The 23,939-nt window shown below is 50.7% G+C and overlaps 1 protein-coding gene across 7 annotated transcripts in view; it reads left to right on the forward strand.

Moving 5' to 3' along the window:
• The window catches only part of DLG3 (discs large MAGUK scaffold protein 3), a 1,834,707-nt gene that overhangs the window by 588,232 nt on the left and 1,222,536 nt on the right, over positions 1 to 23,939 (forward strand). The window contains exon 1 of one of the 7 annotated variants that reach the window (XM_085608394.1): positions 11,852 to 12,299. The exons of 4 other annotated variants lie outside the window; for them this stretch is intronic. In XM_085608394.1, coding sequence (XP_085464520.1) covers positions 11,961 to 12,299 — 339 coding nt within the window. In that variant the 5' untranslated portion in view covers positions 11,852 to 11,960. Of the gene's footprint in view, positions 1 to 11,851; positions 12,300 to 23,939 lie in introns of those variants that run through there. 2 more of the 7 variants (XM_085608390.1, XM_085608393.1) reach the window with 2 other exon arrangements.

Below are 23,939 nucleotides of genomic sequence, written 5' to 3' on the forward strand. Positions count from 1 at the left end.
TCCCTCCTTTTTAGTAGCTCTGTAGAGCTCCAGGGCTTCCTTATCTAAGGCCATCTGCTGCTTTCTGAGGTTGAGGTTGAACTTGTCTTGCTCATACTTCAGCAGTCTCTTTCCTCTCCTGGGAGTTTTCTCTCCCTCTATGAGAAGAAATAGAGGTTCCAATAGAGGAGTTAGACTGAATAGATCCTCTTGACAGAGATCTATCCCTTCTAGCCCTGTGTTCAGGCCTACCAGGAGGAATGAAGGGAGGAGCATTATTGTCCTCATCCTCATCCTGATGGTCTGTGGTCACCAGAGTCTGGTCATTGTCACCAGTCTGGTCAGCATCAGAGTTAGGGTCAGGGGAGTTTCCACCTCTGGACCCAGTCTCAAGTGCTGCCCCACCCACACTGTTTCCATCTACAGGCCCACTAGGACTTGTGATATCATCCAGTTTCAGTATCTCTATAAGATGCTGGGTGGATGGACTTTTGCCTGTCTTCAGCTTCCTTATGGTGCATAAGGCCCTAAGTCTAGTAAAAGAGAGGTCCTCATACTTGTAGGGAAGAGCTCACTGGTCCCTGGTAAGGAATCAGTGGCTCCTGGCTGGTTCGACAATACTAATGTGGTGTGGTGTATTGCACTACCTACACTAGTGTGGCCTACTAAACTCTCTTGAGTTGTAGAAAGGGTGTGCTATCCCATAACACACAACTCTAAGTTCAGTAGAACTTACTTTAGCCAAACTTAATATTATATGTACCTCAGGTACCTTTAGTGGTTTTCAGTTGATCAATTCAATTGAGATTATCTGGTAAAACAATAGAAAGCTGGAATCCCACCGCTGCCACCAATGTGAGAAGGTGCCCTGATATATGCTGTCCACTCGTTCTAGTGGGCACCTTGTATCAGTCCACACAACCCCTTATGGTGATAGGTCAAAGACAACCTTATGTGAAAGCAATCCTAGTGGTAGCTATGGAGAGCAGCCTTCAGGCTAAGTCTTGAAGGAATGTAAAGCAGCTTATTTTACCAGTCTATAATCTCTTGAATGATCAAATGAAAAGACAACCACACCAGGTATATATTCAAAATATATGTATTTAAGATAAACCACACCCCTCTAGTCTCTTTATGAGACTAGAGTTCGAAGTACTTTAGTTACAAGTGTTTAAGCATCAGTAAAAGCACAAATACACGTTTGGGCCCTAGGGGCGTAGCAAACCATATACTAAAATAGTGGCATAAGAACCATGACTGAAATAGGCATGGTGCCTATTACCTCTAGAATCGCTGGGACCCCAAGGAACCACCCAAGGTAGGTACGTCTGGGACCCACGGGAGCCGTATGCAGTGTGGAAACACAACCGCGGGTTCCTATTACTTTCTATGGGGAATGTCGCTTTTGGAATTTTAAAGATTAGGGACACTTCAAATCGAACTAGGACCAAACCCTTTTGGACTTAGACAGTTCTAGGGCTAGCACCCTCGAGAGTACCGGAGTACTTGAGTTACCTCACCCAGGGAAGCCGGGTGCATAGGTGTCTTTTGGTGTCGGGTCGCGTTGTCGATTCCAATGGAAGCCTGCAAAGAACTGCTGCTGCCGAGAAGAGGAGAAGTGTCCGGAGAGATCCAAGCCTGGATCTAGGGTGTAAGGAACCTGAAAACAGAGGGGACAGAGTCTGGGTCACTGGCCAGTGACCTAGGGCAGGATGGACCAATGCCCACAGATGTCGGGTGCTTCAGGTGATTTGTCAAGTGTCTTGACTCTTCAGCCACGAGGTCCAGGAGGCGTTGATGAAGTCCACGAGCCGGATTCGAGCTGTTCCACAAAGTCTGTCAAGTGCTGCAGTGTCGGCGACCAGGAAGATCCCAACAAGCCTTGGCAACGGCAAGTCTCAGGAAATCAGAGAAAGGACTGCGGTGCAGACCAGCAAGGTCTGATGGACTCACCCAGCAAGGGTAAGTAAGAGCAAGTCTGGAATAACCAGAAAAGCACAAGTAGAAGTGGAGTTGCCTTCGTGGGGACCTGCTAGCCAACGGGCTAGTGATCACAAAGGAGCCTCGAGCGGTCGCACTTGGAGCTGGCCCATGGGTCACTCTTGGAGTGGAGGCCAACAATCTTCGGTGCAGGAGGTGCTCAAGGGTGGAGCTACTCGGAGCCCAAAGCACAACTTCAAGGATGACCAGGAAGGCGTTGTTGCTGCAAAAGTTCATGGTGTCCAGGGGTCAAGGTTCCACGTTACCCACGATAGCCACGGGCCTCAGCTTTGCTGTGGACTCAGGGTAGCCTCGGGGAAGTCTGGAAATCCACCTCTGGTGATGCAGAGACTTCGGCGTCTGGCGGGAGCTTCAGCAATGCAGACCGGTCAGTTGCTTCTTTGGTGCCTGCCAAGCAGGGAAGTCACTCCTTGACCCCAAGGGAGATTTCTTCCGTCTTCTAGTCGTGATAGAAAGTCGAAGGTCCAGGATATATGTTTCAGAGGTTCGTCAAGGGTAATCTAAAGTCCTAGGGACTGGATTCCTATACTTATACTAAGTTTAGGGGATGGACTAACTCTAAGGCTCCACCTATGGGTGGGCCTGGGGTGGGGGTGGTTACACCCCTTCCCCTTTGTCCAGTTTCGCACCAGAGCAGGGGCTGAGTGCCCCTGCAACCAGTTTGAACCGGGCTATGCACAGGGACACCTTGTGTGCCCCAGGCAGTGTCTCAAAAGCGTTCTGTGAATGTACCCACCCTGCCCCAATACACATCTGCCTGTCTGGGGAGGTGTTTACACCTCCCTGTGGCAGAAAACCTATTGTCCAGGCCTCCCCTGCCGGAGTTTCGGTCAGCAGCAGGAGGCCAGACCCGTGTCTGTGGCAGTGGCATCCATGCCAGGGCTTTGAAAGGATTTAACTGGGTTAAGCCAGTGTGAACATGTCTCTCCCTCTAGAAGGGTGGAATGCTACCCCCGCCACCAGGACTGGTGGGGGGGGGGGGTAGTATTCCAAAGCGTTTGACACCAAACACGACATGTTTTGATGCAGCCATTCCAAAGTTGGCATTTACCGCGAGGTTATAATGCACTTAAGAGTGTATGGTATGGCTGCATCACAGAACAGGCATAAGGAAGTATTTACGAATGCTGCAGAGGGGCTCAGCTCATGCTTGGGCACCCTCTCACATAAAACCAAGCACTCTGCCTTCAGGATTGTCAAGGCCTGCCATAGGAGTGGCTTATAGGTTTACATGTGTCTGTATAAGGTAGTGATATAGGTAGCGTATACCACAGTCAGGGGTGCAAGCACACCCTTACCCAGGTTTCAGTAGCAGACCTGTGGTGTCATTTTGGAGTGCTTCCCAGGGGTGGCATAATAAATGCTGCAGCCCCTTGTAGGCCTCTGAGGTACCTATGCCCTAGGTACATAGTATACCATATACTAGTGGCTTAAAAGGCACTCCAGAATCCAATTAGATATGTACCTAATGTACATGGAAACCATTTTAGAGAGGAAGCAGCTAGGCTGTGGTCCTGATTAGCAGGGCCACAGCCAGACTAAAGTTGAAAAACAGTGAAACACCAGCAAAAAGTGGGGGTACCCATGTGAAGCAGATCCTACTCTCCTACATCTGGCGTAGAGGGCGTTACCGTGGTCCAGTCTGCTGGTTACAAGTGTGTGGGTGGCGGTCTTTCTGCATTTGTGGGGGATCCACATGAAGGTCTTGCGGAGGATGCATTGGGGGTTGAAGCAAGTCGAGGCGACGGTGTTGATCTGGCGGGTCATGGTGAGGGAGGAGTCTAGGATAATGCCGAGGTTCCTGGCGTGGTCCATCGGGGTGGGTGGGTTTCTGAGGGCAGGGAGCCACCAGGAGTCTTCCCACGCCATGAGGGAGAGACCAAGGACGAGGACCTCGGTCTTCTCCGAGTTCAGTTTTAGGCAGCTGTCGTTCATCCAGGCTGCAACGTCTTTCATTCCTTCTTGAAAGCTGAGTCTGGTGTTTTCGGAGTTCTTCGTGGGAGAGAGGATGAGCTGAGAGTCATTGGTGTAAGATACTATGCTGAGCCCATGCTGTCTGATGATGGCGGTGAGAGGGGCCATGTAGATGTTGAAAAGCATGGGGCTGAACGAGGATCCTTGATCTCAGTAGGTTCGGAGAGGAAGGGAGGGAGTCTCACCCTTTGTGTTCTGCCGGAGAGAAAGGAGCAGATCCAGCCGAGGGCGGTTCCTCGTATTCCAGCGTCGTGGAGTCTGGCTACGAGGGTGCAGTGTGAGATGGTGTTGAAGGCTGTGGAGAGGTCTAGTAGGATGAGGGCTGCGGTGTGGCCTTGGTCAAGGAGCATGCGGATGTCATCGGTGGCGGCGAGGATGGCGGTCTTGTTGCTGTGGTTGCTGCAAAAGCCGGACTGGGAGGCACTGAGGATGGAGTTCTCTTTGATGAAGGTGGTCAGCTGGGCATTGATGAATCTCTCTGTGACTTTGGCTGCAAAGGGAAGGAGAGAGATGGGCCGGTAGTTTTTCAGGTCCATCGGGTCGGCCGAGGGCTTCTTCAGGAAGGGCTTGACTTCTGCCCGCTTCCAGTCGTCGGGGAAGATGGCGGATTCGAGGGAGGCATTGATGGTTCGACCTAGTTCGGGTGCTATGGCAGTGGCGGCTCCGTGGTAGATGTGCGGTGGGCAGGGGTCCGTGGGGGATCCTGAGTGGGTGTTCTTCATGGTCTTGGTGGTGTCTTCAGTGGTAGTAGGATTCCAGGTGGTGATGGTCGACCGGTTGTCTGTGGTAGAGAGGGGGGAGTGTCAGGAGTCTGTTTGCTGAAGTTGTCGTAGAGGGCCTTGATTTTCAGGTGGAAGTAGAAGCTGAGCTTGTTGCAGAGGTCCTGGGAAGGAGTAACATTCGTGGCTTCACTGGGGGGTTTGGGGAACTGCTGTATGAGGTTGAAGAGTTCTTTAGTGTTACTTGCGTTGGAGTGGATTTTGTTCTTGATAAAGGTCCTCTTCATGGCTCTTATGCGCTGGTGGTATTTGTTCATGGAGTTCCTGTAGATGTTCAGGTCTTCATGGTTTTCTTGTTCCGCAAGAGTTTCTCGAGGCGTCTGCAGGAGCGCCTAGCTTCTTGGAGGTTGGTGGTGAACCAGGTGGCCTTCATGGGGCGTTGATTGGCGGGGTGGCGGAGGGGTGCGAGCTTGTCAGCGATTGAGTGCGATGGCGGAGTTGAAGGAGAAGTGTACACAGTGGTGGTCTGTACAGAGGGGCTGTGTGGTGCGGCTGAAGTGGATATTTGTCTCTCCTGCGAAGATGGGGTCGAGGGTGTGTCCGGCTCTGTGGTTGGGGGTGGTGACGAGCTGCTTCAGTCCGAGGTTGGCGAGGTTGTCAAGGAGGGTGGTGGATTCGGGGTTGTCGCGGTTTTCGAGGTGGAAGTTCAAGTTTCCGATGAGGATGTAGTCCATGGAGGCGATGGCGTGGGGTGCGACGAGGTCGGTAATGGTGGTGGCGGAAGAGGCACGAGGCCTGGTGGGGTCTGTAGACGAGGGTCCCGCGCAGTGTGGTTCTGGGGCTGGTTTGGATCTGGAAGTGGAGGTGCTCTGTGTTGGAGCGGGTTCGCTTGTGCTGGAGGTGGAGAGTTGGAGGGATCACTTGTGTGCAATGGCGTCATTGCACAGTCCTCCTCCTGAGCGGTGAGGGCGGCCCTTACTTTGGAGCTTGTATCCGTCAGGGATGGCAGTGGCGATGTCGGTGGCAGAGGTGGCATTGGTCCATGTTTCCGTGAAGGCGGACTTCTGTGACCGGTTTCAGCACCGGGACCCTTCCAGTGTCAAACGCTTTCCAACCATCTTGGAGAAAGATTGACAGGAGGGGTCTTTTCACCTTGAACCGGAGATCCCTCCGGTGTAACCTGGATGATATGAATGCCAGGGGATGATGAGGCTTCCCTCGACATCGAATGCATCCTCGACGTCGATCGTGGTCCTTCTGGCACTTCTTCTGAAGCCACCGCAGGCTCTTTGTCTCTCAACGTTGAGCGATATCTCGCCGAGGACAGCGATTGTGCCGCCTTCGGCGTCGACCGCACCTGCGGTGAGATGCTTGAGGACTCTCGCCTCTGCGAAGGAGTCCTCGACGTCGGTCTTTTCGACATCGACCGTCCTATGGTCTTTCTTCGACGTCGACTTCTTCGCCGTCTAGCGTCTCAATGCTGATGGTGAATTTGATGCTGTCAGTCTCTCGGCTTGCGGCAGGGTCTTTGCCGCCGAGCCTCTCGACACCCACCTTTGTGAGGGAGGCGGACATCTAGACAATGACAAGTGCCTTGAAGTCGACAGGTGCGCCGCCGTCGACTGAGGTCGTACGTGACTAGCATACTTCGAGCCTGAAGTAGCTTGCCTCGACATCGACTTACTTCTTGGCAACAGAGGCTCTTGCCGTCTCGACGGCGATCTGTCCCTTGATGGTGACGAATGCCTTGCCTGCTTTCTCGATGTTAATCTCGAGGCAGACGGCGAACATTCAGGCATCTGCTTCTTTTTTGACACTAGAGAGGCAGATCGGTGCCATTTTCTAAGTTCTTCATGAAAGGAGGACTCTTTGTGAGCAGGAGTGCTCCCAAGGCCACTTTTGGGATGACACTTTCCTCTCTTCAGCAAGGCATGAAGTTTAATCTTCTCCCTGTCACGGAGAGTCCTCTTGGTGAAATGGTGGCAATAATAACATTTCTCAGGGTTATGTGAAGCTGGTAAACACACGATGCACACAGAGTGTGGGTCAGATTTTGCCATCTTCTTCTCACAGGAAGGACATCTATAGAATAAAGCTGGCATTTCTGACAGAAAAAAAGTTGTTGATTAGTCAGAAAAACACTGTAAACAGCTACCAGCAGTCAAAAATATCGAAAGAAAGAAGAAAAAAATCAATTTCTGACCAGAAATAGACAAAAAAAAGACAAGCTCAAGCTCCAGGATCCTCACAGAAGGAGCCGGAAAAAAGAACTGACCTAACTGTCACCTGTGGTGCATGATGGGAGCAGGGGGCTCCTGGAGGTCTTAAAGGCACTGTGTCCAGGTTCTTGGAATCCTTAAAGGCAGGGTGCCAGTGTTTTTATTACTGTGTCGTTTTTTCTGCTATGCAGCCTATGAGCTTACTGGGGGAGAGTTCGCCACTCATTGACGTAGTATCGCAACTTCCGGTCCCGGATGAGTCCCTGAACTGCCTGGTGGGCCTTCATAGGCGCTCAGTGGTGCAAAAGGTGCGGTTAAAGTTCTTGGACCTAGCACTCATCTTAGCGATCAGAGTTCTCACTATGAGGTGGAAGTCCCCCAGATGCCCGGCGGTCACTGTTTGGCAAACTGACATGCTTCAGTGGGGAAGGGCGGAGGGTGCAGCTCTTCGCAGAGAAGAAGAGAGAGGGCTGAGGAAGCAGCCCATCTCACTGGAGTGGGAGGCTATGATAATTGAACTGGAAACACTTGACCTGTCCCCTACACAAGCTACCCCGACCCAGTAATACAAAAGGGCGCCTTGTGGCCTTTCGGAATCAGGCCCTGAGACCCGAGAAACTATGTTCTTGCCATGAAAATTAAATTTCCTAGGAGAATAATGTACATAGACCACTTACGATTACCGTGTAAGTTGAAGTAAGAACGACCAGGAGTGGGGTAGGAAGGGCTGGGAGGGGGGGGGGAGATAATGAGTTTCCATAAAGTTCTTACCGGTTGAATGTTAATATACACAACTTTGTAATGACGTTAATGATATAACGTTTACACTGCTTGCTGGGTAGCATTATTATCACAGAATACGACCCTTGATCCTTTTTTCTTGTTTATAGCATATAGGACAATGGAAACAGAACTTCTGTGTGGGCATATATATTGTAATTGATGTACTAAGGGAAAAGAACAAAACAGACTGTATCGAGTGAATCTCTCTTATTCTATGCATCTGGTATATTGCGGTCATCAATAAAGTGTTAAAAAAAATGCAGCCTATGAGCTAATTGCCTGCTATTACTCGCCTTTTTTTTTTTAAATAAAGGGCTGTGTTGGAACACTATTACAGTATATGTACTCGTTTGCAGTGTTTATATTAGAGATTATTTTCTTTTTCTAAAAAATCCATGTCATTTTGGCATATTAGCCTATTGAAAGTACATTAGGCTGCATATTTATGAATATATACATGTGTATATGTATGTTTTGGAAGTACTCTGTACTTATTTGTCTAAACATACACATATATATGTATTTTGTATATATGCTCGGGGATCCCACACGTGGGGGGGGGATTATTCAGTGCTTATGACTCTGATGAGTATACCCCTGGAAGAGAACTAGGGTTACAGGTAAGTAACTTATCCTTATTGCATCTGTCAGTAAAACAAATGCTTAGCGCTACCCTCTGCTAAGCCTACCTGCTCTGCTCGCCCGCACATAGAGCGTTAGTACTATCTACTTTTGCCTCCCTATACCAGTCCGGGTCTCACTGGACTCTGCACAGTTTACTTCATTTCAGTACACTATAGAGACAGCGTCCTACACAACACTGATGCGTATTTAACTGTGAAATTAGCGATGACATCACCGGGTGGAATTCGTGAAAGATAGTTCTCTATGACACACTGTTAATATTTTGGAAGACAACATCTATACAAATATGTGGTGATGTCACTGTTACATCACCAAATGCAGATATTGTTACATATTGCAATGTGGCGTCACAGACTGCATCACCAAAATAAAACAATTATATATATCCCAGATGACATCACTGACAAAAAGCCCTGATAAACAGTTCAATTAAACTCATTAACGACATTACATAAAAAAAGTGTTACTTTGACCAAATGTAATGGACCTAATGACGTGATTCAAATGTCAACGCAGGGAAAATGCAGATATATTTTTTACTTAAAACCTCACTAAAATGAACATCAACATATTTCACTGTGGCACCACTGATGATGTCACTGAACTGATAACAGTCCTATCTGCTCCACTATGACATCACATACAACAACACTACAGAGTTAATGTCCGTGTCTATGTGACATCACTGATGACCAGGGCTTTACGTGGGTCGGGTCTCACCGGGTCTGAGCACCAGCAGTTTTTTGAAGGGGGCCTCGAAACGGGTCTCTATCGGGCTCTGTTATGTGCCCTGGCACAGGCGTTCCGTTTTTTTCGAGCGTTATATGGGAAGGGAAATCCTTTATAGAGAGTCATTTTCTCTCCGGATTTCGCTTCTCTTTTTGAAACTCAGGAACAGCTACATTGTCGTGGTGTCACCAGGGCAAAGTGGAAACTTTTTCAATATATTATATACAAGTCATAGTTGCTGCTTATTTATCTTATGCAACTAACAACCATTGACAAAGCCAATAGTCCTGACTTATTGTAGGTATGATGTTACTTGTTGTATCATATATCTGCATGCAATGACAGAAACAGCAAAATACCAGTCGGGCGGCACTCTATGCTAAGCACAAATGCTTATCTCACGTGTTTTAAGCCACGCCTTTAAGTACATTGGCCACGCCCTTTGAGAGACCCCCCAGTTTTTTCATGCCACTTACAGACCTGCTGATGACTCACCAACTTGGAAGCAGCAGATGTCACGTGACTCTCTGACAGTGTCAGTGAAAGCATCAAAACATGTATTATCGTTGTAGGCCGGGTTAACTGAAAATGTATTTACATAATTAATACCGGTACCGTGATGACATCTTAGAAGTGAAAATATTGCTGCACATTTCAATGAGGCATAACTAATGACGTCATCGTAGTGACAGCCTGGATATATATTTTTTTTTTTTATTTAATGCGAGTTTATATAGCGCGAACATTACCCGAAGGTGTCAGAGCGCTTTACAAAAGAACCAGTTGCGTTACATACAGACTTTGAATTACATGAGTTGCATAAGAGATATAAATAGGAAAAAAAAATGTGCAAATGTACAAGTGGAGTGAAAGGAGGGAAAAATTGCAAATGTACAAGTTGTAAAGTCACTCAATGAGATACAAACAGATAAACTCTAAAATCACATAGGAATGGTAGTAGGTGCAAAGGTCCACTACATATACTAGTGGTTAGAATTATATATATAAGTGGAGTGATAGTGTTGAGTGTATGTCCCTTTCTGTAACACTGGAGTGAGCCAATGAGACGACAAACCAGTCGCTGCAAAAGCACCGACACGGTCCCTGGTGTCGCGCATCTGAAGCTGGGGATACAAACGGCGCTGGTTCTTGACCGGCGACGGATCATTTGCAAAGGATCAAGCGCCTAGTAAAGAAAACATGGGGCAGCGCTTTAGTGAGACTGCGGTGACAGGCAGCTGCTTATCGTCACGTGTGTATCAAGAGAGGCTCTGATCAAGTGACCAATTGTTTCCACATGCATGTGCCATCCGGCCTAGGGCTACCCCCCGTCCCCAAAGCAAGGCCAAACCACGACACTGTCACGCACAACACAACACGCAGATAAACGAACGTCATCTTAACGCCCCCCCACAGGACAGCACGACATTGGGAAACACCAGACCACCGCGGTGCGAGGAGTGAACAGCCGCTTCTCAGTGGAGACTAGGGACAGGGTAAGGCGCTTCGACTCACCGCCTCTGCATCCAGGCGCCACGAAGACATGCATGGAGCTCACTTTACAAGCACACTAGCCCACACAACCCGTTTCTAAGGGCACTAAAGAAACTACCTACTAACTACACACAAACACCCCCACAGACACTGGCAAACGGTGGCTCCTCCTGATAGAGAGTGCGCTGCGATTGGCAACGGTGGTTGGCGCTACATAAATACAAAATAACATAACATTGAGTTTGCTGTAATTGTATTACTTTCAACAGGGTGGAATGGATACATATGACGCCGTGACATCACAACGAAAGAACACGTAACACACGTCACAGTGACCGCAAGATAAGCGCGCATTGTTTTTTTTCTAAAATAGAGGAGCGTGTTCCACTTGACTAAAAGCCGTGGTGATGTTGGTAATTCAGGATCTCGGCGCTCCACCTTTGCAGCGCTGTTCGATCTTGGGCAGACTGATTCATCTCCTACCCCCCTATTTGTGCCCCAAGGAGGGGTGGTTCTAAGCTGGATGATAGCCGGCACTGAGCTACGAACGGCTGGTAGCTCGCACGTGTCCCGTGCACACACATGCTCACACGTGTTCCGTTCACACGCATGAATTTATGGCTCCCTGCTGATGCCCCTGCCAGCGGGAGGGAGCCCCGGGTACCTAGAAGGGCCAGATCGGCAGAAGACGCTCCCGGAGAAGCAGGCGGTCCCTTTAAAGCCGCCGCTGAAACCCTCCCCAACGCTGGTCCTGCTGCTGCCGCCGCTGGCCTCTGATTGGCTGTCGCCGGGAGAGCAGGGATGCAGGCGAGGGAGGAGGATGCGCTAGCATTCTCTGCCGCTCATCACCGGGGCTAGAGGCAGCAGCAGCATCCTCTGCAGCCCCGCCGGCTTGGAGGACAGTCTCAGCCTCCCCCCGCCCCCAGCCCCCACCCCCTCCTCTCCACCTCCCCCTCACACCGAGGACGGAGCCGAGCGAAGAAGGGAGAGACCGAGCCCGAGGAAGGGGCGACAACCCCGGGGCGCTGCTACCCACAGAAGAGGAGCCTTTATCCCCGGGGTGGAAATAGGAGAGAGGGGACGCGTCGGTGAGGGGAGTACGGGCACAGTCGGTGGAAATAGGAATACACGAAAAAACCGAGGCCGCCGACGGAACCTACGACACTCAAGACAGCAGGGCGGACGCGAAAAACACGGGATTCTTTTTTGATATCGGTGGAAATAGCTTAGAAACAATTATATAAATGTAAAATATATACATAGACATATATTTTTGTACATAAGGCCTGGATTACGTCTCTAAGGGAAGGCGAGGGGGGCAGACCAGGAGCGTGGGAGCCATTTTTCATCGCTCGACGGATATTTTTTTATCTTCCCTCCCTGGCTGCCGTGGCTCCTATGTGTTTTGGGAGGTAACATGCACAAACACCATCACTGCTGCAAGTGCCCGGAATGCTACGAGGTGACGCGCATGGCGGCCCTGCGCCGCATGGAGCCCCCCACCTACGGCGACTGGCCGCACGAGCAGTACGGCCCGGGCTACGGGGGCTACAGCTCGCAGACCCTGCCCTCCCAGGCCGCCGGGGTCCCCACGCCCCGGACCAAGGCCAAGATGGGCCCGGCGGCGGCGCCGCCCCGCGAGACCGCCACCCCCACGCTGAAGGCGCCCCCCAAGAGTGCCACCCCCAAGATGAACGGCAACGGCACCGGCTGGTGGCCCGAGTGCACGTGCTCCAACCGGGACTGGTATGAGCAGGTAGGCGACGGGCCAGGGCAGTGTGTGGGGGGCATGCACTGGGGTGGCCATTACATCACATGTCTACGTGGCAAAGGCTTCCTTGTAGGGCCATGTGAAGGTGTGCGTCTCATGTAAGTCCTATGGGTGATCCAGCGTTTGCATGTGCTCACGCACGCACACACACACACACATATATATATACATACATACAAATAACTCAACCTCTGGGTAGGTACGAAGTAGCCGTGTGTCTCACAAGTCTTGTTTCTCATGCAAATGGCCTTTTAGTTATACATATATGCAGTATACGTATTGCTCCTACTCGTATCAACGACATTCTGCAGACTGTTTATCTGCAGAAATCTGTGGGAAAAATGCTTGTCTGTTACATACCAATATGGGTGCTGTAGGCTCATGTATGCATTGGAAATGACGTGGACCAGCGTAGGCGATACAGCACGCGTATGCAGAGAGACGTTCTATCAACATGTTTCTATATGTGAAGACATGTATATCCACAGATAAATGAATGAGGGGATATCAACAGAGCTCGGCGTATGGTTTTGTAGAGTTATATTTCCGCAGGATAGCAGTCAAGATGAATGGATGGATTGCATAGGATGGACAGATGAATGTATGGAAACGGATGCATATATGTATGAGTGAAGCGCACACCTGGCTAAAAGTCAAGGGAGCATTGTACGCAGTAAGCAGAGGCACAGGGGGTGCGTGAAGTTTAGGAGGAGGGGCCAAATTTGAAGCATTGTCTGATGCCGGACCCGTAAGCCGGTGAAGGATAAACAGAAAAAGATTACATTGATGAATGAAATAAACCAGGTAAACAGGCACAAAAGATATTGGTCTAGGCTGGTAGACAAAAAGAGAGACACACATATAGAAATTAAGTACAGAAAATATTATGTGCCGTTGACCCAGGTAGATGATTTTTGCCAGACTTGCTATCCTTAGTTTTCAACTCTGTTGAGCCAGTTCTAAACTCTAGCCCTAAAATGGCTCTTAGCAGAAATCCTTTGGAATCTGTGCGCACCAGCAAATCACCATCTCAGTGCTCCAGTGAATCACCATCTCAGAGCTCCAGTGAATCACCATCTCGGAGCACCAGCGATTCACCTTCTCAGAGCGCCAGCGAATCACCCTCTTAGAGCACCAGCGAATCACCATCTCAGAGCTCCAGTGAATCACCATCTTGGAGCACCAGCGATACACCTTCTCAGGGCGGCAGCGAATCACCATCTTAGAGCACCAGCGAATCACCATCTCAGAGCGCCAGCGAATCACCATCGCAGAGCACCAGCGAATCACCATCTCAGTGCTCCAGTGAATCACCATCTCAGAGCTCCAGTGAATCACCATCTCGGAGCACCAGCAATTCACCATCTCAGAGCACCAGCGAATCACCATCTCAGAGCACCAGCGAATCACCATCTCAGTGCACCAGTGAATCACCATCTCGGAGCACCAGCGATTCACCTTCTCAGAGCGCCAGCGAATCACCATCTTAGAGCTCCAGCGAATCACCATCTCAGAGCACCAGCGAATCACCATCTCAGAGCACCAGTGAATCACCATCTCAGAGCGCCAGCGAATCACCATCTCAGAGTGCCAGCGAATCACCATCTCAGAGCACCAGCGAATCACCATCTCAGTGCTCCAGTGAATCACCATCTCAGAGCTCCAGTGAATCACCATCTCGGAGCACCAGCGATACACCTTCTCAGGGCGGCAGCGAATCACCATCTTAGAGCACCAGCGAATCACCATCTCAGAGTGCCAGCGAATCACCATCTCAGTGCACCAGCGAATCACCATCTCAGTGCACCAGTGAATCACCATCTCGGAGCACCAGCGATTCACCTCCTCAGAGCGCCAGCGAATCACCATCTTAGAGCTCCAGCAAATCACCATCTCAGAGCACCAGCGAATCACCATCTCAGAGCACCAACAATTAACCATCTCACAGAACCAGCGAATCACCATCTGAGAGTGCCAGCGAATCACCATCTCAGAGGGCCAGCAAATCACCATCTCAGAGCTCCACCAATCACCATCTCAGAGCGCAGACGAATACCAATCTCAGAGCACCAGCGATTCACCATCTCAGAGCACCAACGAATCACCATCTCAGAGCACCAGTGATTCACCATCTCAGAGAGCCAGTGAATCACCATCACAGAGAGTCAGCGAATCACCATCTCAGAGCGCGAGTGGATCACCACCTCAGAGAGCCAGCGAATCACCATCTCAGAGCTCCACCAATCACCATCTCAGAGTGCAGACAAATACCAATCTCAGAGCACCAGCGATTCACCATCTCAGTGCACCAGCGAATCTCCACCATCTCAGAGCACCAGTGATTCAACATCTCAGTGCACCATCGAATCACCACCATCTCAGTGCACCATCGAATCACCACCATCTCAGTGCACCAGCGAATCACCACCATCTCAGAGCACCAGCGATTCACCATCTCAGAGTGCTAGCGAATCACCATCTCAGAGCACCAACAAATCACCATCTCACAGAACCAGCGAATCACTATCTCAGAGCGCCAGCAGATCACCATCTCAGAGCGCCACCAAATCACAATCTCAGAGTGCAGACGAATACCAATCTCAGAGCACCAGCGATTCACCATCTCAGTGCAACAGCGAATCACCATCTCAGAGCACCAGCGAATCACCATCTCAGAGTGCTAGCGAATCACCATCTCCGAGCACCAACAAATCACCATCTCATAGAACCAGCGATTCACCATCTCAGAGAGCCAGCGAATCACCATCTCAGAGAGCCAGCGAATCACCATCTCAGAGCACTGACAAATCACCATCTCAGAGCGTCAGCAAATCAGTATCTTTAAGTTCTTTCTCTCACCCACCTTCAGTCATGTCCTAACTCCAGCCATCTCTGTGCTGCAGCCCTCACCCGTCTGAGATCCAGCCTTCATCCATCTCTGACCTCCATCCCTCACTTACCTCAGAGTTCAAGCGTTCAGCTATCTCTGATCTGCATCAGCCTGATCAGCAGCTCTCACTTGTCTGAGATCCAGCCTTCAGTCATCTCTGACCTGCAGCTCTCGCCCATCCCAGAGATCTAGCCTTCAGCCATCTCTGACCTGCAGCTCTCACCCATCCCAGAGATCTAGCCTTCAGCCATCTCTGACCTGCAGCTCTCACTCATCTCAGGGATCCAGCCATCAGCAATCTCTGACCTACAGCCCTCACTCATCTCAGGGATCCAGCCATTAGCAATCTCTGACCTGCAGCCCTCACTCATCTCAGGGATCCAGACATCAGCAATCTCTGACCTACAGCCCTCACTCATCTCAGGGATCCAGCCATCAGCAATCTCTGACCTACAGCCCTCACTCATCTCAGGGATCCAGCCATCAGCAATCTCTGACCTGCAGCCCTCACTCATCTCAGGGATCCAGACATCAGCAATCTCTGACCTACAGCCCTCACTCATCTCAGGGATCCAGCCATCAGCAATCTCTGACCTGCAGCCCTCACTCATCTCAGGGATCCAGACATCAGCAATCTCTGACCTTCAGACCTCACTTGTCTCAGGGATCCAGCCATCAGCAATCTCTGACCTCCAGCCCTCACTCATCTCAGAGTGCTATCCCTCAGCCATGGCTTACCTGCTGCCCTCACCATCTCAGGGATCCAGCCTCCAGTCATCTCTGACCTGCAGCCCTCACCCATCTCAGAGATCCAGCCTTCAGTCATCTCTGACCTGCAGCCCTCACCCATCTCAGAGATCCAGCCTTCAGCCATCTCTGACCTGCAGCTCTCACTCATGTCAGGGATACAGCCATCAGCAATCTTTGACCTGCAGCCCTCACCCATCTTAGAGATCCAGCCTTCAGCCATCTCTGACCTGCAGCCCTCACCCATCTCAGAGTGCTATCCTTCAGCCATCGCTGACCTGCTGCCTTCACCATCTCAGGGATCCAGCCTCCAGTCATCTCTGACCTGCAGCACTCACTGATCTCAAAGGTCCAGCCTTCAGCCATCTCTGACCTCCAGCCCTCACTCATCTCAAAAACCCAACCTTCAGCCATCGCTGACCTGCAGCCCTCCCCGTCTTAGGGATCCAGCCTCCAGCCATCTCTGGCCTGCAGTACTCACTCAGCTCATAGTGCTATCCTTCAGCAATCTCTTCTCTGCAGCACTCACTCACCTCAGAGTGCTATCCTCATGCCATCTCTGATCTGCAGCACTCACCTCAGAGTGCTATCCTTCAGCCATCTCTGATCTGCAGCCCTCACTCACCTCAGAGTGCTATCCTTCAGCCATCTCTGATCCGCAGCCCTCACTCATCTCAGAGTGCTGGCCTTCAGCTATCTCTGACCTGCTACTCTCATTCATCTTAGGGATCCAGCCTTCCTGCCATCTCTGACCTTCTCCTTCACCCCAAAGTCCTATCCTTCAGCCATCTCTGATCCGCAGCCCTCACTTACCTAGGAGCTCTGGCCTTCAGCCATCTCTGACCTGCAGCCATCACTCATCTCAGAGCTCTGGCCTTCAGCCATCTCTGACCCACATCCCTCATTCATCTCAGGGAACCAGCCATCAGTCATCTCTGACCTGTAGTCCTTATTCATCTCAGAGATCCAGCCTTCAGCCATCTCTGACCTGCAGCCCTCACTCATCTCAGGGATCCAGCTTTCAGTCATCTCTGATCTGCAGTCTTCACAGATCCAGCCATCAGCCATCTCTGAGCAGCTTGCCCCGGCATCTCTCAAGTTATGTTATGTTATTTTATTTTATATAGCGCACAGATGCCGCAGCCAAGAGGCGTCCCGGCGCTTTTGGAGATGAAAAAACACAACACAGCAGAGATAACCAGATGGGAAAAGAGACTAAGCTGTGGAAAATAGGAAGGTTTTTAATGACTTCCTAAAAGGGAGCAGGTCTGGGATGGAGCGAAGTGAGGCAGGCAAAGAGTTCCAAAGAGTTGCCGCCAGCACCGAAAAGGATCGTCCACCCATTCTTGCTTTTTTGAAGCGTGGAACAATGGCTAGATTAGACCCTGCAGATCGAAGGGCTCTGGAAGGGGCATAGTGAAGGATTGTCTGGGTGAGAATAGGAGGGGAGGCTAATTTAAGAATTTTAAAAGTTAAGCACAGAGCTTTAAACTTAATTCTTTGACCTACTGGTAGCCAGTGGAGATCTTGGATGGTACGACGAGCAGAGACAAACTTAGGAAGGCCGACCAGCATCCTGGCCGCCGCATTTTGAACCCGCTGAAGGCGAGCTAGTTCTGCCTGATTCACGCCCAAGAGCAGAGAGCTGGCATAGTCCAATCTGGTGAGAACCAGGGCTTGAACTATAATCTGTCTGGTCTCCGCATCAAAAAATTTGAAAATGGGCCGAAGGCACTGCAGGGCGCCGAAACAGATACCAGCTACACGTTTGGTGTGGGGAGTGAAAGAAAGTTTGTCGTCAAGCCACACCCCGAGATTTCTGACTTCAGCTACAGGAATGGGAACAGGACCCAACTCAGATGGCCACCAATGGTCTCCCCATAGCCCACTTTCCCTGCCAAAGATGATAACCTCGGTCTTAGTGGCATTGAGTTGGAGTCGATTGTTCGCCATCCAACCTGCCACTGCCTTAAGAGCTGACTGGAAGGTAGAGGCATCCATATTGGAATCACCATTGAGTGCCACCGCCAGCTGCGTGTCATCGGCGTATGACACCATGGTGAGACCAAAACTGTGGGCTACCTCCGCCAGCGGCTGAACATACAAATTAAATAGGGTAGGGCTGAGGGCCGAACCCTGCGGAACACCCTGGAGAATGGGGCGAGGGGCAGAGACATAGGGCGGTGAAGATACTTTGAAGGTTCGATCCATAAGAAAGGAGCGAAACCATTCAAGTGCCATCTCTCCAACTCCCGCCTCCACAAGACGCTGTAAAACGATCTGATGGGAGACCGTGTCAAAGGCGGCACTAAGATCCAATAGGATCAGTGCCGCCGCCTGACCCTGGTCCAGCATTTTCCTAATATGTTCCACCACAACCAAGAGAGCAGTCTCGGTGCTGTGGCCCGCTCGGAATCCATTCTGGGAATTATCCAGAATGTTAGCTTCCTGCAGGTGAGAAGATAGAATACGGTTCGAATGAGCTTCGGCTAATTTGGCCATCCAAGGGAGAAGGGAGATGAGTCGGTAGTGCTCTGATTTTGTAGGGTCAAGGGAGGGTTTTTTAAGAATCGGTACAATGGTAGCCTGCTTCCAAGTCCACCCATCACCTCTCTCTGAGTCCCTGCCCTCTGCCAATTTCAGTCATCTCAGCTGTCAAGTAATCCATAGCTCTCACGGTCAGCCATCTCTGAGCTTTATCCCTAAGACTTATTGGATCTCTGACCCTCAGGCAACTCTGAGCACTATCCCACAACCATTACTTAGAGCCCCCCTGCCCTTAGCTCACATGCCACAGCCATCTTCAAACCCTCAGCTATTGTCAGTCGTCTGAGCCCCAGCCTCAGTCATCTTCAACCATCTCTGAGCCCCAACCCTCTTCAGCTATCTCTGCCCGGGCCCTCAGCCATCTTGATCCATCTCTGAGGCTAAGCACTCTTTTATCCCAGCACAGCAGCCTCCAGCTATATCTGAGTCTCAGCCCTCAGGCATCTTTATCAATCTTTGAGCCCCAACACTCACCCAGAGACATAGCTTTCAGTCATATATGAGCCCCAGCCCTCATCCATCATCAAGTGTCTCTGAGTCCCAGCCCTCAGCCATTGTCAGCTGTCTCTGAGCCCAGCCCTTAGCCATCTTAAGCTGTCTCTGAGTCCCAGCCTTCAGCCACCTTCAGCTGTCTCTCAGCCCCAGCCCTCAGCAATCCTCAGCTGTCTCTAAGCCCCAGCCCATAGTCATCTTTATCTGTCTCTGAGGCCCTGCCCTCACTCATCCCAGTGCAGCAGCCTTCAGCCATATTGGAGTCTCAGCCCTCAGATATCTTTATCCGTCTCTGTGCCCCAGACCCTGCTCATCCCAGCACAGCAGCCATCAGCCATATCTGAGTCTCAGGCATCTTTATCCATCTCTGAGCCTCAGCACTCACTCATCCCAGAGGTGAAGCTTTCAGCCATATTTGAGACCCAGCCCTCAGCTGTCTCTGAGCCCCGACCCTCAGCCATCATCAGCTGTCTCTGAGCTCCAGTCCTCAGCCATCTTCAGCTGTCTCTGAGCACCAGTCCTAAGCCATCTTCAGTTGTCTCTGAGCCCCAGTCCTCAGCCATCTTCAGCTGTATCCGAGCCCCAGCCATCAGCCATCTCTATCCATCTCCGAGCCCCAACTTTCACCCATCCCAGCCGAGCAGCCTTCAGCCATATGTGAACACCAGCCCTCAGCCATCTTCAGCCATCGCTGAGCCCTATAGCCCTCAGCCATTTTTATGCGTCTCTGAGCCCCAGCCCTCAGCCATCTCTGAGCCCCAGCCCTCAGCCATCTTAATCCGTTTCTGAGCCCCAGCCCCCCTCATCCCAGTGCAGCAGCCTTTACTCAGATCTGAGCCCCAGCCATCAGCCATCTTTATCCATCTCTGAGCCCAACCCTCACTCATCCCAGCCCAGCAGCCTTCAGCCATATGTGGGCACCAGGCCTCCGCCATCTTCAGCTGTCGCTGATCCAAAGCCCCCAGCCCTCTTTATCCGTCGTCTCTGAGCCCCAGCCATCAGCCATCTTTATCCATCTCAGAGCCCAACCCTCACTCATCCCAGCACAGCAGCCTTCAGCCATTTGTGGGCACCAGCCCTCAGCCATCTTCAGCTGTTGCTGAGCCCCAGCCCTCAGCCATCTTTATCTGTCTCTGAGCGCCAGCCCTCAACCATCTTAATCCGTCTCTGAGCCCCAGCCCTCATACATCTTTATCCATCTCTGATTCCCAGCTCTTAGCCTTCTTTATCTGTCTCTGAGCCCCAGCCATCATCCATCTTTATCGGTCTCTGAACCCCATTTCTCAGTCATCTTTACCTGTCTCTGAGCCTCAGCCATCTTTAGCCATCTCTGAGTCCCAGCCCTCAGTCATCCTTTTGAGTGTCTGATCCCCAGCCCTCAGCCATCTTTATACGTCACTGAGCCCCAGCCCTCAGCCATATTTATCTGTCTCTGAGCCCCAGCCCTCGCTCATCCCACCGCAGCAGCCTTTAGCCATATGTGGGCACCAGCCCTCAGCCATCTTTATCCGTCTCTGAACCCCAGTCCCTGCTCCTCCCAGTGCAGCAGCCTTCAGCCAGATCTGAGTCTCAGCCATCAGCCATCTTCATCCATCTCAGAGCCCAACCCTGACTCATCCCAGCACAGCAGCCTTCAGCCATATGTGGGCACTAGCCCTCAGCCATCTTCTGCTGTTGCTGAGCCCCAGTCCTCAGCCATCTCTATCTGTCTCTGAGCACCAGTCCTCATCCATCTTTATCCGCCTCTGATCCCCAGCCCTTAGCCATTTTTTTCTGCGTCTTAGCCCCAGCCCTGAGTCATCTATATCTTTCTCTGAGCCCCAGCCATCTTTATCCATCTCTGAGCCCCAGCCCTCAGCCATCCTTTTCAGTCTCCGATCCCCAGCCCTCAGCCATCTTTATCCGTCACTGAGCCTCAGTCCTCAGCCATATTTATCCTTCTCCAAACCCCAGCCATTGCTAATCTCACCGCAGCAGCCTTAAGCCATATGTGGGCACCAGCCCTCAGTCATCGTCAGCCATCTCTGAGCCCCAGCCCTCACTCATCCCAGAGCCGCAGCCTTTAGTCATACGTGAGCACCAGCCCTAACCCTCCATGCCTCAGCTATCTGTGAAATTTGCCCCATAACCACCAGCTGGCTTTCAGCCAACAATCTCAGTATCATAGGCCACATGCATCTCTGAGCTTTGCCCATCAACCACCACAAAATGTCAAGTCAGTGGAACCTCATAGCTCATGCCCTCTGCCATCTGTGAACTGTGAACTCAGCCATATCCGAGTTCCATTCCTCAGCCATATCTGATTTTCAGACCTAGGCTATCTCTCAACTTTGAACCAGTACTCAGCCATGGAGTGTGCTCAGCCATCATTCCTCAGTCATTTCTGAGCTCCAGGTCTTATCCAACTCTGATCCTAAGCATCTTGGAGCTCAGCCAGCTATCCATCTTCAAGCTCTAAGCCTCAGCCTACAGCCTGCAGAGAGTCTGGGATATTCTAGGATGCTCTCAGTATTCAGCAAGAAGCACTGGATTGATCCCGATGCCAAGGAGAGATACTGAGATGAAGTTAGTGTCCAGGGAGAGGTTTAAGGCCTCCAGGAAAAGAGTGCATGGATGGGTTTGGTGTGGGAGGTGTATGATGGGATGTCATTACCATTAATGGGGATGAAGAGAGAGTGCTGAGATGGATCTGTGGCTCAAGGAAGGTGTACTGGATTCGCCCTTGCTTAGGATATGGGGAGCTTGGTTGGGTCTCTTGTTTAGTGGGCGGGGAACTAGTATATGTTTCATGTTCAAGAGATGGCATGAAGATGGGTTTTGCAGGCTAGGTGGATGCTAGAATGGGAGAGGAAACATGGATAGGTTTTGTGGGGTTTGTTGCTAAGAGAATGGGATGCTGAGATGCGACTGGTGCTGAAGGGAATGGCATTCTTGAGGGGTCTGCGCTCAAGGTAAGGGGGTGCTTGTTTGGATGTGGTATTAAGTGGATGGGTTTTCAGGTCAGACCTGCTACTAATGGTCTTGCTACAAGTACTTCGGTGAGAGTGGGTGCTGAAAAGTGCCTTGTACTCAGGGGAGTTGGGAGGAGTGTTGGCGTATTTGGCTTCTCAGAAAAGATGCTGGGTAAAAATGGATAGTCAAGTGAAGGGGCGCTGTGATGGGTTTGGTGCTCCCAAGTGGATACTACAATAGGTTTGGTGGTGGAGGGGTGCTACTTTGATTCTGTTGCTTAGCAGTGGATGATGGTGTATACTTGGTCCTCCGGAGTGTATACAGGTTGGGGTGGTGCTTACGTTAAGCTCTGTTCAGGGATGACTGGTGTTCAGGAAGGGATGCAATGAGAGAACTGATGGAAGAGTTGATGTGGGGAGGGGTTTGAGCTCAGGTGTGGAGACAGAGTTGACTTTAGTATAGGTGGGGTGCTATGATGTTTATATTGCTTGGTTTGTTGCTCAGACGGAGAGGCCTGTATGATTTTGGTACTCAGAGTGGGTTTTGGATTGGGTCTTTGGGGATGGTGTGCACAGAGGGGTGCAGCCATAGGTGCCGTGGCAAGTGGATACCAGGATGGAGTTGATGCTCATGAGAGGTCACATGGATGTTTTGGCTGTGGGAGGGGTGCTGGGATGTTTTTGGCGCTCAGGGATTGAGGAGACTGGAATGCTGGTAAAGGTGGTGCTGGTATAGTTCTAGTGTTCAAGTAAAGGGGTGCTTCAGTGTGTTTGGTACAGGGTGGGTGCATTTTATTTACTTTGGAGAAGGTCCTGAGATGGGATGCATAGCCAGGAGGAAATGAGGAAGTACGTGTCATGGGCAGGAGTGAGCGTGCGTGGACAGGATTTGGATGCTTCGGTTGTTCAGGAAGAGGTGCTGTGATGATCTTGTGCTTGGGGACTTAGGATTGGCGTGTTGCGCCGGAGAGGTTGCTGGGCTCAATGATTTTCTCATGTATTTGGGCTGTGAAAGGGTTTCCGCTCCTGGGTGTTGGGGTGGCTCTCTGTGGAGCTCTGTGACAAGTGCTGGGATCACTTACTTAAGCAGGAAGTGTTGGGATAGTATTTTATTCAGACAGGGGATGCTAGCATGTGCTGTTTCGCAAGGACAGGGTTCTGGAACGGGCTGCATTCTTGATAGATACCCCCGGGATCCGTTTGATTACAGGAAGAGGGTACTAGGTGGGTTTGATGCTCAGGAGGTAGGGCCAGGGTTACGTTTTAATGATGGAGCGTAAGCGCTAAGATTGGGTTAATGCTCACGGGAGGGGTGCTGGCATGGGTTGGTGGTCTGAAGGTTGTTATGGTCCACAAGGTATACTGGGATGGGTCTTGTGCTCCTAGAGTGTTATGTGAAGGGTGGTCTTTTCAGGGAAGGAGTGCCAAGAAGGGCCCATTGCTCAGGTTGTGTTCCGGAAGGAGCGTTGTGGTCTGGGAAGGAGTGACGGATTAGGTCAAGGCTCAGGGTTGTTCTAGGAATGGTGTATGTTCAAGTAAAGAGTGATTATAACAAAAACATACTGGTCTCTAGTAACAATACTTTGAGTTTCACACAACCAAATGGCAAATAAAATGTATTCAACAGAGTTTATGAAAAACAATTTCAAGCCACATAACGGGGCAGTGAATATTGCTGCAAAATAAACATGCTCGGTGATCTCTTTGGAGGTGATACACTCAAGTTATGAATCGTGATCAACAAGTGTATCAACAAACACACGAACAGCACGGCCAGTTACAGCAAGGTCTCAACCGTTATAAAGGGTTCTTGTTTTTAAAGTCAACGGAGTTCCGATCCCTATAACAATGACTGGGTCATCATCAGGACTCAGGGGGATACGATGAGCTAGAGAGAGATCATAAAAGGTAATGCAGTTGCTAAAGGAGGGGGTCTCTGGTGACAAGCCTCAGGAACAGGGTGCACAGGAATTGCCTGAGCTGGAAATATGATCTCAA

Source organism: Triturus cristatus, chromosome 5_2 (genome assembly GCF_964204655.1).
Source record: "Triturus cristatus chromosome 5_2, aTriCri1.1, whole genome shotgun sequence".
Lineage (NCBI taxonomy): Eukaryota > Metazoa > Chordata > Amphibia > Caudata > Salamandridae > Triturus > Triturus cristatus.